Below are 17,282 nucleotides of genomic sequence, written 5' to 3' on the forward strand. Positions count from 1 at the left end.
AAGAAATGTGCATAATATAGATGCCCTCGGCACCTGCTTTGTCCTGTTGTCTTGGATGTCCTAAAAAGGCAACTTCAACACCTGCTGTCCCTTGAACATCAGTGATGAAAAGTAGGAGATCTCATGATCCAAGATGTATCACTCCAAAAAAAGTGAGGACCAGTTCACATGTCATATCCTTCCTTCTGGAGAGGACAAGTTAAGCCCAAGGTGTTACTGTAGCCAGACAAGGATGGCAAACAGTTTGTTTACTAAACTGAAAAGCATTATCACTCTGATGTTAGAGGAGTTGCATTTGAAAACAAAGATTAGGGTTTATCTCCCATCTTCGATTTGAAAGGCAGCATGAATTTTGAGGGAACCAACCAGACAGGCTCCATGAAATAAAAATTCATCGCTACCCAATTATAAAAGGCTTAGCTCTTAAGAGAACGTTGTGCTTTTTAAAAAAGAAAATTGGACGAAGTCATCTTCATTTGCAAGGAGAATCACAAGAGATCAGTTTGTTTTCTCTCTAGTCCATTTGATCATAGTCTCTGGTGAGCGGTACAGGAATATTAGTTTTGCATATAGGTCTTCCTCCAGCTCCAGTTCACCAGTCTCTCGAACCAAGAAGATATCTGTACACAACTTCAGGATACGATCCACATTGGGAAGCTCTTCAAACATTATGGAGTGGGAAATTCCACTAAAGAACTCACGGACAAATTTTCCTATCACCAGGACAACAGAGGCATATAATCCCATGATACTGCAAAATAAGAGAGGATTTTTTAAAATCAAGAGTTATTTCAAGCACAATCATGAAGTGACGAAATCTGGGTACTACAAAGAAACTAAGAATTTAAAATTCATGAAAATAATATTTTCCCATACTCCAAAAATCAATAAGATCTAGGATCGTAGTACCCTGAATGTCATGGAAAATGCAATGAGATTTTATCAAATGATGGCATAACACACACTGAAAAATAAATTGTAGCAGTTCTGTTCCAGAGCAGAATTAGTGTTATTGAAGTTCAGTGAAATGTTATACATGATATTCTGATGTTACTAAAAGATTGTGGCTTACCCATAGCCTGCCAAGAATCCAAGGCTAGGAGGGCTAACTTTGTCACTGAATACAATAAGTTCCAGGCTGGCTTGCTTATCCCCTTTCATGATTTTTTTGTCTTCCTGGTTGACGATCCACCACTCATGAAATTCATCACTATTATCATTGCTATTATCATCTTTATTCTTGACCAATGCAACGGTAAGGTTTGTAAATTCACCACCTACCAAAATGAGAAACCATGTTGTCAGTAGCTCATAATACTATGCCTTACCCATTATATTTTAATAATGTCAAGGGACTGACAATGCAATGCTATGCAAAGGTCCTCCAGTCCATTGATTTCAATGGGCTTAGACTTGAGTAACTATTTGCATACAAAGGCTGTGTGGGTAACTCAGGCCACCTGGTGATCTATGGGCTAGGTCACACTGAAGGTATTTTCATCTGGTCCTGGGGGGAGGTACCAAATTTTAACAAAGGTGTGGTAAAAATGTATTGTTGGAACATCTGTGATTGTGTCTTCAGTATATTTTCATGGTTAGGGCTGCAGTATACAGTAAAGTGGGGAGGGGTTAACTGTGTCCTCTTGCCATTTCCCCAACCTGAAACAGCTTCCTGGAGCCATTATTTGCACCACTGAGGGGAAATAAAGGTTGACTGAATGTTTCTGCCAACTGAGTGAATAGCTCCAGATGGCCATTTGAGACTGGGAAAATGGAATGGGGAGAAAGACTAAAATCCCCACCCCCACCACATTGACCAATCTGAGTCAGCGGCTCCTGCAGCTGATATTTAACAATAAAAAATATGCTTGAAATGTGATGTGGAACTTGCAGGATCTCGGCTGGTCTGACCTTTAATTTCATTTAAGAAAATCTCAATTTTTTCCAGAAGCTGTGATGATCCACATTTGAATATTATCTTTCTAGATTGTGGAACTCCCTGCCCCAGGATGTGGTGATGGCTGCCAACTTGGAAAGCTTTAAGAGGGGAGTGGACGTGTTCATGGAGGAGGGGGCTATTCATGGCTACTAGTAAAAAATGGATACTAGTCATGAGGCATACCTATTCTCTCCAGGTTCAGAGAAGCATGCCTAGTGAAGTGAAAAGAGTTTAATACGGTCCAAGACCAGCATAAAAACATACCAGATATACATACATAACCTAACACATATAAAAGAGTGTCAAGTGCGAGCCCCTATAACTTCTTACAATCTCTCATAACATCCGTTAAGCGCATAATTTTAAAAATATTAAATAATTTGTATTAACATAAAAATAAATCTAAAATCGCTCAACCGTTAAGTTCGACCCATGCACACCTGATTCTCATAGCTTGCCACCCAAATTTGGCCACTTTAAAAGTTATCTCCATATCCTTGTCTGAGAGCATGTTAGAAAGACGAAAAGCTCTGGATCGCCCTGGGAGGCCCGATAATACAGAAAGAACGGCTTCTCGTATCTTGTTATAGATTTTACATTCGAACACAACGTGCTCAAGGGTCTCAATACTCCCATCAGAGCAGGGGCATAAACGTCCTGTATATGGTATCTTTTTGTATCTCCCTTCCAAAACGGCTGAAGGGAGTGAGTTACAACGCATCGGGGTGAAGGCCCTCCTGTAGTCTGGACTAAGTGGGAAAGGTAAGACATTGGGACCACGTTGGTAAGAGTGCTGCAATTGTAGCACATGTTTTTGATTCTACTTAGGTCATGCTGTCTTTCCAGAACTCTTTGCCTGATCAGGGCTCTGGCCTGTGGATAGTCCATTGATAGGAGCAGATGTTGTGAGAGACCATAGCAGCCTAGTTTATTCATCAGATTTCTCAACCAGGGGGAAACAAAAGTGTCATACAGAATTAGGTTAACAAGTCCTTTGGGAAGTGAAGCTATTTTGACCCAATAGGAGATTGAGACAATCCATATCCTTGCTTCAATTGTTACTTCCCCTGTCTCCATTCGAATTGCAGCATTGGAGACACTGGGAGGGACTTGTAGTACAGCTCTCAGGAATTTGGATTGGATCTTCTCCAACCTGGAGTAATTTGCGGTGTTAATAAGCAGCCCCCCATATAACATTTGGGAAAGGGTTTTGGCTTTATATAACTTAACAGCAGCTGTAACTGAGTGTCCTCCCTTAGTCCAATTTTTTTTTAATATAGCTGCGGCACTTTTTTGGGCATTGGCGGAGACATGGGCTATGTGAGAATTCCTTAAACCTGTTGCCTGAAAGACCACACCCAGGTATTTATAGGAGTGTCCCTGCTCTATATTAATCTCATTCAGACTCCAGGAGTGAAGTTTTGGCTTATTGGCAAAGACCATTACTTTAGTTTTTGAGTGATTAACCTCCAATTATCAGTGCAATAGATCGCAAGCAGGCGCAATGCCCTCCTGATGCCAATAGGTGTTCTAGAAAGAAGAACGGCATCATCTGCATATAGTAACAGAGGAATGTGCCTGTCCACCAGTTTTGGGGGGTGCAGCTCTTGCTTATTTAAACATGCTACCATATCATTGATGTAAAAATTGAACAACAGTGGCGCTAGTATGCAGCCCTGTTTGACCCCCTTCCTTGTTACAATGGGGTCGGTAAGCTGCCCTTGATGGTTACATCTTACCCGTATTGTGGTTCTTTCATATAGGGCTCGAATCAGGAACAGAAGCTGTCTGTCTATCGTAGAAGCTCTTAGCTTTTCCCAATATTATATTGGGTGCTTTGAAACACAGGCAGGACAATATTGCTGCAGTTATCTAGAGCTGTCAATTCGGTTCGGTCCGAACTGAAAATCAACCGAATTTCCCCTGATTCGTTGCTTTTCTGTTCGGACGGATCCGAACTCAAAACTGGCGGGCAACCGGGGGGGCCGAATACAGCGAGTTCGGGAGTTCGCGAATAAATTCGGCCAATTCGGCCGTCAGTAAGCAGCATAACCGTCAGTAAGCAGCATTCTCCTCCCCCGGCCAATCGGTGGGCAAGCTGGGTCTTCTTCTGGCCAATCAGTCAGGATTGAGTACTGGAGGAATCAGCTGATGTGCGGCCCGGCCAGGGAGAGAGAGAGAGAGAGCGAAATCCTCGTGTGTGTGTGTGGGGTGCTTGTGCACATTCGCTCCTTTCTGTGGCTGCAGGGGGCGCATTTTTTGGGGTGCACACACAAAACTTTCACTGGAACTTCAGATGAAGCTTCTTAAGGTACCCTCCAAGTTTTGTAAACATCGGGTCAGGGGGTCCCGAGATATGGGCTCCCCCCCTTTTTCTTTCCATGGCTGCAGGGGGCGCATTTTTGGGGGTACAAATCCCAAACTTTGAGCGGAGTTTCAGACCAGTGTTCTTAAGATACCCCCCAAGCTTTGTAAACATTGGGTCAGGGGGTCTCGAGATATGGGCTCTCCCCCTTTTCCCTCCCCCCTTTTCCATTTATGTGGCTGCAGGGGGCGCTTTTTTGGGGATATAGCCCCCAAACTTTTATCATAGCTTCAGTGAATTATTCTTAAGATACTACCCAAGTTTTGTAAAGATGGGTTCAGTGGGGGCAGAAATATCGCCTCCCCCCTTTTCTCTTTCCATGGCTGCAGGGGGTGCATTTTTTGGGGTGCAGACACAAAACTTTCACTGGAACTTTAGATTAAGCTTCTTAAGGAACCCCCCAAGTTTTGTGAACATTGGGTCAGGGGGTCCCGAGATATGGGCTTTCCCCTTTCCCCTTTCCCCTATTGGGATGAATGGGGCAGCCGATCCGATCCTGTGTGCATCTCTCCAGAGCAAAACGTTCCGTGCCTAATTGGAATCATCTTGGATTACAGCCCGTCCTGATGGAACAGAAGACAGCCACAGTAAGACCCCTTTGGGGGCTTTAATCTATAATTTTTCTCCTGTGTATGTGTGTGTGTGTGGGGGAAAGCAGAGTCTGTGTGTGTGTGGGGAGGGAGCAGTTTCTGTGGGTGGGGGGGAAGCCAAAGGGGGCTTTCGTCGGTTCTGCCTGGGGTGTGTGTTCCCCCTCGAGTCTCTCGCTCCCTGGTTTGAGGGGGGAGGTTTCAGTTGTGTGTTGCAAAGGTGTTGTTTAACAAGGTTGTGTTTGCAGTTGTTTTGCTAATTTCTCCGCTGTTGTCGGGCTGGGAGCTTTGTGCGTGGGCGGCAAGCTCTGCTGAGAGATGCACAACATTAAGGGTGGGGGGACCCCTTTCAGGGCCCATATCTCAGCCCCCCCTGACCCAATCTTTACAAAACTTGGGGAGTCTTTCAATAAACGTCCTTTGAAGCTCTGCCAAAGGTTTGGGACCTCTAAGCCCAAAAATGCCCCCCCCCCAGAGCCGCGGAAAGGCACGGTTGTGTTTTTAATGGCTTTATTCGGCCGAATTTGTTTCCGAACTTTGAATTCCCGCCGAATTGAACGGATCCGAAGTGGGGGAGTTCGGACTTCGGCACGTACCGAACCCACAACGGCCAAATTTGGCCGAATCCGAACTGTACCGATTTTTTTTTTTGACAGCTTATCAAACAGCTTATTTTTTTTTTTTTGACAGTTATCTTGTTTGTAGGCTTCCTAGAAGTACCTGGTTGGCCACTGTGTGAACAGACTGCTGGACTTGATGGGCCTTGGTCTGATCCAGTGTGGCCTTTCTCATGTTCTTATATTAAAATGGGTGTGGAACATGAGCTAACCAGCAGCAAAACAGAGAGAAGAAGCCTGTGGTTTGACAGCCTCCCCTCCCCCATTTCCTTAGGAAGCCTGCCCATTTGCTATGCTCTTGCTCACCCCACGGCAGCAGTTGTACCTTAGGGCCTGAGAGGCCAATAGCGGCATGAAGGGGAAAGAGGAGAAAATCTCATTCTCTGTGTGGCTCAGCCCAGGCCTTTGCTCTTCCACGACGCTGGCCAGCGTTGTAGGGCACAGCGGGAAGGCGTCATTCTGTCCTTCCACACCAGCCTTTCACTAAGATAGCTGGCAACCGCAGATAAACAAGAGAAAGCGGCAGTAGCAGGATCAGAGAATTATTGTTTGGAAGGACCACCAACACACTAGGTGACCCAGGTGCAAAATCAGAGAGTATTTGCTATTGGAACCGGTAAGCAGCTTACTGCTGAAAATCCATACCTGTCATAAGTTGCTTTAATGGTTTGGCAAGAGAATCACTAGGTGCCTTGATGTAATGTGGATATACATTTCTTAGAATCCTGAAAAAGCAAAATGAAGGGAGATGCCAATTTAAGTCGGTATACAGAGCACATGCACACTTTAAAACGAAATGGTGCAGTAACCTTAAATTCAGTCGTAACTGGTCACTTCCCCTTCCCATTCTTAGGGATTGCATCCGTTACCCAATGAATCCTGCCTCTTACATTTTAGGCAGGGAGAAGAAGGTGTTCTGCAGGTGATTAAAATTATTACTTGCAGAGCGAACACAGGGATGTGAGAAACATTACAGTGTCATTACAGTGAATTTCCCCTTTTGTGTTTTGCCATTTATACACCACTGACAAAAGACGGTGCCATTTTTAATGGCAATATTTCTATGAAATTTTAATTTGACAACTCTGTGAAACAATGTACACAATTGTATTAGGGATATATTCACTACCCCAAGCCAAATCCAAAGTATTTCAGGGTAGCTAACCATGCAATCCTAACAACATTTCCTGGGAGTAAGCCCCACTGGCCCTGACCTGGATGACCCAGGCTAGCCCAATCTCAGAAGCTAAGAGGGGTCAGCCCTGGTTAGTATTTGGATGGGAAACCACCAAGGAAGTCGAGAGTCACATGTAGAGGCAGGCAATGGCAAACCACCTCTGAATGTCTCTTGCCATTAAAATCCTATGGTATCACGATAAGTCGGCTGCAGTTTGGCAGCACTTTCCACCACCACCAAGCCCCACCGAGTAGACTTCGGTAAGATGTTGAGAAGATCTGCTGAAGATTTTACTATAAATGTCTCACTGACGCTAAGCAGGTCTGGGTCCCCATGCCTAGATGGAAAACTACCTCTGCATATTGCCCTGAGATGGACGTATTGAATTTATCAGTTCAACTATTTTTCAAGTATTGGTACATTCCATATTTGAATATGCATTCATTTCATTTGCTCAGATATGGCCAATTATTTTCTCTCCTATCATTGAAAACCCCTTGCAAATTACCATTTTTTGAGGACAGGAACAGATTTCAAAGAGTACTTATTGACTTGATGTAGAATGCTTCAGGTGTTACCGGTTTATGGAAATATCAGCTATCTCCAATGTCTGTAATAAGTAGCGAAGGACACTACTGAGAGAGAAAAAATACACATACCATATATATTCGCGTATAAGCCGAGTTTTTCAGCCCAAAAAAAGGGCTGAAAAAGCAGAACTCGGCTTATACATGGGTCAATATGGTAGAGGGGGGAGGGAGGAGGGAGGAGGGAGGGGGGAACTTACCGCCGCCGCCTTTCCCCAGCCGGGAGCGGCCTCCAAAGGCCTCCTGTGGCCGCAGGGAGGCCGCTCCGCCGCCCCCATCACCTTTTCTGGGCCGGGAGCGGCCTCCAAAGGCCCCCTGCGGCTGCAGGGAGGCCGCGCTGCCGCCCCTGCCAGGCCCGCGCCACTTCCCGCTGCCAGGAGCCCAGAAGGTAAGCCTGCGGGGGGGGGGGGGGAGAGGTTATAAGTCGACCCTCGGCTTATACGCAGGTGCCTATATTTTCCCCATTTTTGGGGAGAAATTAGGCACCTCGGCTTATACGCGGGTAGGCTTATACATGGGTATATACGGTAGTCCTACGAAGTTTCCATCTGCTGGAAGAATTACAGCAAACTATTTCCAGATCAGATCACTGGACTGACTGAGAACACAGGATCCAACAACAGAAGCAATGGAGTAAATATTGAATTTACCAATAGCCTGCCATTAGTTGCACCAAACATATCCAGTGTGCCAATTATTATGTGGTTACGGCAACAATTAAAACAGATGACACATCTCAAGCTTCCCTATTAAGAAAGGCTGTTGATGCAGTGAAGGCTGTTTGATGCAAGGCTGTTGATGCAGTGAAGACAGCTTTGTAAGAAAGGGATGCAGACCTTGAATTGACAAACTCCATTTTGTCTGGACAGCCAGCAACAGAAGAGGTAAGGAACAGTATTCCACACAGCCCATAATGAAAATACTGAGATATTTCTGGATGAAGTATACAATTGACTTGGTTAGACATGTCCATTATGTGGCATCCATTATGTGGCATTAGTTCTGCAACAACCATTTCCCTAGCAAGCTAGCATGAGAATGTGGCTATGTGGTAAATCATGAACCATCACAAAGTCACAAACAACAAGAATGCATATTTCTGACTTTTCATTTAAGATGCACTCTGATTCAGCTTTTCATACATGCATAAAGTAGAGCATGTCATTGTAAACCTCTTGCATTTGCATGCTTGTGTTTCATGTTTGTCATCAACTCATCTGGTAAATGGACAAAGCACTTGGGTGGTCACTAAACACTGTCATCATCTTCCCAATAATAGTCCAGTGGGTTCAGCATATCACACTCATGGTCCAGGAGGGTGAATGATAGTAAGGAATATTCTGTGGATGAGTACTGTGATGGAACTAGCATCCAATAGAACAAGAGGATCTTGAAATCGTAAATTGTCTTGTAAATTGTGTAGTTGAAAACGTCCTGGTACAATCAGCCCCGCATGTCTGGCTCCAGCCTTGCTAAAATCCTTATTTCCAGCAAAACCTGATTTGTTATTCAACCTCTCCACAGTTCAGAACTGCTGAGAGGGGAGGACTGAGAGCCCCAATTTCCCAGAGCCTGGATTGGTCAGAAGATTGAGGAAGCCAAACAGTCTACCCACGCCTTCTGCTTAAGAGCCCATATCTGAAGATTTAGGGATGGGGGCAGCAACAGTTGAAAGTTCTGGCTTTCAACTGAGCTGCAGGCACACAAGTACATTTGATGGTTTCAAAGAAACCATCTACACATACCCAACTGAGTGGCTGTAGATCATCACTGATTATTGCTGCTGCATAAGCACCTTACATATACACAGGCATGGAATATGCTGCTTAGGCTATATTAATGCAGGCGCAGATACAGCTGGAAGTAGGATCATCAGCAATTGCAATCTGCACCCTGTGTTCTGCCCTTAAGCTGTGCAATCCATGGCTCATGTCTCTGCCTTAACAGGTTCCTTGGACCTGTTCCTGGACTTCTAGACCATGAGGTCACAGTACCCTGAATTCAACACCTCCCAGTCGTATCAGATTCTTGTTGCTGCACATGATGGCCCAGCATGCTTCCACCCTGTCTGCAGGCCCCTGCACCCAGCACATCATAGCTGAGGTTGACTTGATTAATCCGGTAAAATAGCAAAAAAGGTAATGTGAATCCCCCCTTCCCTAGGAGGAAGTATATGGTTTTGTAATAGCTGGCACTGCTCAACATCCAAGCTGTTAGCTTTAGGAGGTCTGTTTGTGGGTGACATAGTGGCCTTTGAAGTAGTAGGTCTGGTCAGCTGGGTAGATGTCAGTGTCTCTGTGATGACCACTGTACCAGATCCTGAAATCAGTCTTTGATGGTAAAATGGCATGGTTAGAACCATGTCTGCCTTGATGTCTGGAATCTTCTGGATGATTTATGGGAACAGCTACATCAGAGGAAGAGCATACCCTCGCCCTCGAGGCCATTTGCTCACGGGAGTGTTGACTCCTGCAGCTTGACTGCATCTTGGTCTTGGATATGAATCTCTTCTCCTGGTTGTGAAGAGGTCGATGCTGACCTTCCCAAACCTTTGGCAAATCTGTTGCAGGCCTTGAGGATGCAGCTGGCACTCTGATTAATCTAGTGTCAATCTGCTGAGCCAGTCTGCTCTTACATTTAGCTCTTCTGCCACGTGTACGGCCTTCCACACATCTCAGCAGCTCAGTCACTTCTGAATTCTCCTCTTTTCCTCTTGGGAGCAGAAGAAGACAAAGGAGATCGGTTACTTGCCCCTGCCAAATTTCCAAGCGGGCCTTAGATCTAGACCTGGAGAGGCTTCTACTTATACTTATGCTTTCTGTGCTTCTTAGGCCCCCTTGAAATGGAGAAGGCCAAAGCATCCACCTTCTGAAACATGGAATCCCACCCCCTTTGTTTCCAACACAGTTGAGGAAATGGAAGTTCTAACCTAATTCAAAACTCTTTCATACAGCCCATGAGGTTTTGCAGTGCATCATCTCCAGAAAGGTCTGGAGGCTGGCAAGCACTTCAGCTACAGTATCCAACTCCCCTCTAATTAAGATGGGGGGGAACAGAAGAAAAAAGGAAGTTGTGGAGTAAGAAGCTGTTTTGCTCCAATGGGAAAGAAGTTAGAAACCTTCTGTCTACTAGCCAGACAAGGCTGAACTGGGACCCTCAGGGAAGTACTCCCTATGGGTTTATCAAAGAGCTGTGATGCAGCCTATGATCAGAGAGGCATTATCCCATGAGAACAAATGGTGCCATTGTACCACTAAAGAATGGAAAAGAGAACAGTGAAAACTACTTTGGCTCCCCTTGGGGAGAAAAGCAGCATATAAATGAAGTAAATAAATAACATCTGTTGCCTTTTTAGTGTTTTTGGTTAATTTGAGGTAGTCATAGTGAGTAACAGAAAAAATAAATGGTATGTGGAATAAAAAGTGAATCTATTCACATGATATGCATAAATCTGCTGTTCTCCTAATAACTCAGGACACCTCCAGGAAGTGAAGATGATGAAGTGTGATAAGTTGCCCTTGGCCAGAGAATGATTGGTAGAACAATTCAGACCACTGTGGCACAGTATTCTGCACACATATGCAGCTCCAATATGGGGCAAATAGTTCTTCCCAGAGGCCTTTCCAGCTCAGAAAGCAGCTTGTTACAGTCACAGCATTCAGCCACAGAATATCAAAGAATACCATCTGAAGTTAGGCGAGAGGCAACCTGAGAAAGGGCCTTCTCCATCGTGGCACCAAAACTCCCTCCCAGGGAGATTCATCTGTCTGCCTCTATTGATGTTTTTTTTGCCACTAGGTTAAGACTTTTTTATTTCATCAGGCATATCCCCATTAATGGTTTTTGGCCCTCCTTCAAGTGTTTTTGTTTACGCACTTTCAATTGAATTATTTTTTAACTGTATTTTTAATTGTTTAAATATTTTTATGTTTTTTTTAATGTTCACCAACTTGTGAACCCTGATTGGGCAGAAAGGCAGCATTAATATGTTTTAAATAAACAAATTAATAAATTTAAGGGCACTTATCAGTGTATTCCTAAGGAGAGTTACTCCAGTCTAAGCCCATTCATTTCAACAGGCTTAGACTGGAGTAACTCTCCTTAGGAATGCACTGTATGTTCTTTTAGGAGGGGTAGAGATCTCTTTCAATATCCCTTTTCTTATACAGCCCTGTGTGTGTGTGTGTGTGTGTGTGCAAAGTGCCGTCAAGTCGCAGCCGACTTATGCCGACCCCTTTTTGGGGTTTTCCTGGCAAGAGACTAACAGAGGTGGTTTGCCAGTGCCTTCCTCTGCACAGCAACCCTGGTATTCCTTGGTGGTCTCCCATTCAAATAGGCTAGCCTGGACCATCCAGGTCAGGGCATACATCCCTGTAAAGCCCCTGAAATTTTGTTCCTGGGGATTAGGGACCCTCAGAAACAGCACAGGGGGGACACCCTCAGAAACAGCACAGGGGGGACAGGGCAGAACTGGCAGAAATAACCCCCTGTTAGGTGCCCTTACGTCTTTGGATTGTATCATTAGATACAGACCAGTGACAGTGAAACTGGAAGAACTCCAATGCACTCAATAAGACTGAACATCTGTTCAAGTAGAGGAGAGGACAACAGTGGCATATTGTGCATAGTAATTTGGACATACTGCAACAGTTTTCAGTAACCTAATTTTTTCTTAAAATTCAAACAAGAAATTGTTATTGTGCATTTTCTTTAAATTTGTATTATTCAAATAAAATAATTTTCACATAAAAGTTTAATAAAGCATTTCAACCATATTAAATGTACACTATGTCTTTGCTCCTATAATAAAATATTTCAGTTCATATATTTTATTTGATGTACTTTTTGAGCATTGTTTACTAAATACATGTGGCAAATACATGTATCAAATCAGATCACAATCTATACTGGACATTATAAATTCACTTGAAATTTTTCCACTGAGAAGTTTCTGGAAAACCCACATCAACAACTATAAAGGCCCTTTCTAGCAACTGGAGTATGAAGCTACCAAACACATAATTAGCTTGCTTGTATTTGAAAGTACTAATCAGATGAGTGGTGGCAGCGACGCTAAGTACTACCGCATGCATTACCCCTTTCCCACCAGCAAACTGAAATGACAAAGCTCACAGTGTCAACAGCAGCAATAAGTGCACCCGTCAAAAGTTAAAGACAAACTTTTTTTTTTCATTACAAGCATACAAGAACTCAGTTCAGAAGAGTCAAACTGTCCAGTAAGCTATTAAATTCAGGGTGAATTGTGGAATTCACCTCTACTGATTTTGCATCTTCCCTCCTCCCTGAAAGACGGCCTTTCAGAACTCACTCTATTGGAAGTCCAAAGATCTTTCACTGGTGTGTCATGCTCTCTGCCCCAAGTACAGGCACCAAGGAGAAAAGGAGAAGGGGGAAGCCATTATCACATAATGCCAGGATTGTGGGGAAAGCACCCCTTAGTCCTTCTAAAAGTCCTCCAATCTCTGCCAAGCATGAAAACTACTTGGATGCTGCTCTTACACTGAGTGAGAGAATTGAAGCAGAACCTCTGAATTAACAGAAAATGGAACACAAAGATTTGGGGAATTGAGACCTCCTTCATTAAATACTGCAACCATAATGCATAATTTTAATGGTGTTTTAAGAATGAGCATAAATAATAAACTCTTCCTTAACTGCTAATCTTACTGAAATAGATGGAAATATCCTTTGATCATAAACGATAGCGGTTCGTACGAGCGCTGGTCAGTAATTTTTGTGTGTGTGTGTTAAGTGCCGTCAAGTCGCTTCCGACTCATGGCGACCCTATGAATGAAAGTCCTCCAAAATGTTCTATCTTTGACAGTAATTTTTAGCTTTGATTAAAAGAAAAAAAATATAAGTCAAAATGAAAAGAAACTTACACATTTTCCACACTCTTTGTGTCCTCCATCATTTTAGCAAGTTTGGTTCTTGTTTCATTAGGAAGGAGAAACAACTGTTTAGACGATGCTATTTCTGCTTTTGCTCCAAGGGAGAGGTTTCTTTAATAAAAAGGCATCAACAGAATTCACGGTATGTAATCACAAAATTTGGACAAAGCATAATACATAATGGCAAAACATTATTTAAATTTCAGTTGGTATTTAAACTGTAAATGCTCATCTGGGAATAATATTGCCATCTTTTATAGGTTTGTTGTTGAATTATTAGAAAGTATGGCACTCTGATCACTTATTGAATTATAAGTGAGGCCACTAAATGAGACTGTTTGGAGTTTTGGGGTTATGTGTCATCCACATGCCGATGATACGCAGTCTATATTTCATTATCCAAGCCTCCAGATGCTTCTGTCTTGGTTCTGAACTGGTGTTTTGAGGCTGTAGTCAGGTGGCTAAGGCAGAACAAATTGAAGCCGAATCCCGACAAATCAGAGGTAATGCTGGTCAGGAAGGTTGATATTTTAGATGGACTGAATCCACTTGTCCTAGATGGAGTGACATTGGCTTTTTCAGAGCAGGTTAAGATCTTGGGGGTGCTCATAAACCCTGCCTTGCTGTTTGAAAAGCAAGTTGGCATGGTGGCAAGGAATGCCTTCTATCAGCTGCATCTAATTCATCAACTCTCTTGTTACAGAGACTCAGCCGATCTTGCCATGCTGATCCATGTTTCTGTAACCTCACTGTTACTGCAGTGTGCTCTACATGGGGCTTTCCTTGAAACAATCTGGAAATTACGACTGGTCCAGTATGCAGTAGCCCAAATACTGTCAGGGACTAGCTGCCCTGGGAATATCCTGCCCATTTTAAAACAGCTACATTGGCTGCCAGTCTGGTTTTGTGTTCAATTCAAAGTGCTGGTTATGACCTTTAAAGCCTTCACAAACTGGGACCCACATATTTGAAGGACCATCTCCTTCAATATGACCTGTCCACCAACTATGGTCATCAGGCATCAGCCATCTGTTGGCCATCCCACCACTTAGGGTGGTCCATCTGACATCAACCAGAGCCTGGGGATTTTCCATCACGGCTCCTGCTCTGTGGAAAGGGCTCCCTGACAAGGTGGGGGCCCGTATCCTTGGAGATCTTCAGGAGGTGCGGCAATGCCTGCCTGTTTGTCAGGGCTGTCAAGGGGGGTTGAATGGTAGGGAGGAGAGGTGGAGAGGTTTGGGGCCAGCTGTTTTATTTTTTTGTTTTAACTGAAAATGTTTTAGCTATTATTGTAAGCTGCCTTACACCATGAGAAAAGGTTGGATATAAATGTCTTCATACATACATACATACATACATACATATTACCGGTATGAATAGGTGCATATAAAATAAATATATTGTTATTTGCCTCAGACTGCCAGTGTATAACAGGAGTTGACTGATCATTTAAACTCATCAGGAATGTTCCTGGTGCGCCAACATTGTGGAGGAGGAGCAGTAGTGGGAAAGAACAGTTGGCTTGCTTATCCCATGTTGCAGTGCAGTCTGGGGCCAACTGCACCTGAGCAGTGCCGTGAAAGGAAGCCCCTGCTTGGAGCTTCCTCCTAGAGCACTCTAGGCCAGCCAGATCCAACTAAAGGGACCTACTCCATCAGTCTGCAGTTGAGGGGGTGGGGCTCTGCCTGTTGCTTCTGATGCAGTCTGGAACCACTTGGCTTTGATGGCTTCCAGCTGTAGAGTGGGGGAAAGAGAAGATGGATCTGCCTGCCTGTCCTGGATGGACATTTCACTTGTTGAAAATGGAGAGAAATAATACTAGCCAATCTAGTGGAAAAAGTGGAAAGGAGGGGGAGTGGAAAGTACCCCAGAGCATGTGTTTGCAGTTGTTTTGAACCTGTTGTATTTATTTGCTGAAGTTGTTTTTATTTCATTTTGTAATGTGCCTTAAGAAATTCTTGCTGAAAGGAATGTAAGAAAGTTTTGAAAATTATTTTTATTTAGGTATTTATCTAACCAAATAAAATATGACACAATATTAATATTTATTACAGTAGTCCTACTCATCAATGAAATCTTGTGAGGGAAATGCCTTAGGAGATCTAAAAAATCAGAGAGATGGAGGTTGGTTGGCAACATTTGTACTGCTCAGGATCAGCCAACTGAATCTTAAAATTCTGTGCCCTTTGAACTGCGAGACTCACTTTTCTTTTTAAGAGCATTCATGGAACCACTTGGATGCTCTATTTTCAGGTTCATTTAACTTTCTTGTTAAATAAATAGTTAAAACTCTTAAGAGCATCTGGCTCTTGTCCTGCACCTGATAGTAAGGAAACTTGGGAATAAAAGAGATGAACCCTGCAGAACACTGTCAGTAGACCAATGATGGTAACCATATATGCTGCTGGTGAAGCCGTACCTTTGAACACTCCATGAAACGACCAGAGTAAATGGAGAGTCTGTTTTGTTGAGCTCATCTATCATTTTCCTTCTGCTGGGAGGACTGATGGTCCACAAGGAATTTGAATTGCCTTCTAGATGTGCAATTGTTATATCTTCAATACCATAATTCTCTATAAATTGCAAAGCAGCCTAAATAAATGAAATAGGAAGATGAATGAAAAAGGAAGATAAATAATAATTGGTAAGATATTATTGGTAGGAGGATGCTTTGCCAAAACTTTATTCTTCAGTGCCTTCAAAAGAATCACAGGAAGGTGCTTTGAAGAAACTGTATGTACACAACTAGGACAATAGGTGAAGCAGATCACGATGGGTAGCTGTGTTGTTTGTCTGTAGTAGTAGAAAAGAGCAAGAGTCCAGTTGCACCTGTATGGTTTAAGATCAACACACCTGAAGGACTGCGTACTCCCTTATGAATCAACCTGTTCAGTCATCTTTGGAGGCCTTGCGACAGGTGCCCCCACCTTCTGAGAATAGATGGGTGGCAACCTGCAAGACAGCCTTCTCAGTAGTGGTGCCAAAACTCTCTCCCCAGGGATCTTAAGTGCCCTGTGACAGCCTGGAACCTCCAATTCAAACCTTCCCGTCAAATATATGACTCAGCAACATGTCGCCAGTTTTGTAATTTGTAATTATAATTCAGTGAATAACTTCCTTTTCTGTAGCCCTTCCCTGCTAATTCAGTATGCACACTCCCATTTGTATAGTCTTCTCCCAATAATTCACTCAATTCCTAAGCAATTCCTTTACCCTCTGATGCAATACTATATTTTCTTAAAAGAACCCATGTTATCCTATGGGCTAAAATAGTATAACTAATCTGGCTTCAGCGACAAAAATAGGAGTCTGATCCTGGATAGAAATTGGATTACAACTCAGGCTCCAAATACACTGGATCCTTCCTTCTTTCATCTGATTTCTACGCAGACTAGGAAAGGTATATCTTTGCTCCCCATCGTGATCTACCTCCCTTTATTTTCCAAACTATCTGCACCACACATTGAGTTAGCACTTTGCTCCTCTCTGCTATTTAGGCCTCACATCTGGAAGACTGGACATCTCTGTCAACGGATTCCACTTCTCCTCTGTCCTATTTCCCATTTCCCCCACAGTTACACCTTTAGCTTAAAAGTAACTTCTGCTAAATGGAGTAGCTCTGGCCGATTTTTGGTTGTTATTATATTGTTAGCGTGGATAAGGAATGTGCTATTTGTTTGTGTTGTGATTTAATATGTTCTAGTATTTGCTTAAGGGGAGCCATTAGCATTCAGAGCAACAGAGAGAAACCATCACTAAAAGTTAAGGTGCAACCGAAAGCACCTGATTCAATGCTCTCCGACACAGCAGGAGTAAGGTGGGACATAACCATGAGTTTCTGCTTCCTTGTGACTCTTGTGGAACTTGACATCATTCTCTGCCAGGGAAGTAAAACAGTTGGCCACTTCAGTAGACTCTCAGAGCACCACATCATTGTGGATGAAGTAACATGATGCACATTACTTGATTCTTAGCTAGTGCTAAGATGTTATATACTATTGAACACATGAAGCTGCCGTATACTGAATCAGACCCTCAGTCCATCAAAGTCAGTATTGTCTACTCAGACTGGCAGCGGCTCTCCAGGGTCTGAGGCTG

At 43.4% G+C, this 17,282-nt stretch overlaps 1 protein-coding gene across 1 annotated transcript in view; it reads right to left on the reverse strand.

Annotated features, from left to right (window-relative positions):
* Positions 1-323: 323 nt before the first annotated feature.
* PIEZO2 (piezo type mechanosensitive ion channel component 2) overlaps positions 324-17,282 on the reverse strand; it is a 309,479-nt gene continuing 292,520 nt past the window's right edge. The window contains exons 50-54 of the mRNA XM_056854258.1: positions 15,604-15,776; positions 13,176-13,295; positions 6,154-6,233; positions 1,073-1,277; positions 324-751 (exon numbers count right to left, since the gene is read on the reverse strand). Of these exons, the coding sequence (XP_056710236.1) occupies positions 499-751; positions 1,073-1,277; positions 6,154-6,233; positions 13,176-13,295; positions 15,604-15,776 (831 nt within the window). The 3' untranslated portion in view covers positions 324-498. The remainder of the gene's footprint in view (positions 752-1,072; positions 1,278-6,153; positions 6,234-13,175; positions 13,296-15,603; positions 15,777-17,282) is intronic.

The sequence above is a fragment of the Euleptes europaea genome, chromosome 8 (assembly GCF_029931775.1).
Source record: "Euleptes europaea isolate rEulEur1 chromosome 8, rEulEur1.hap1, whole genome shotgun sequence".
In the NCBI taxonomy this organism is placed as follows: domain Eukaryota; kingdom Metazoa; phylum Chordata; class Lepidosauria; order Squamata; family Sphaerodactylidae; genus Euleptes; species Euleptes europaea.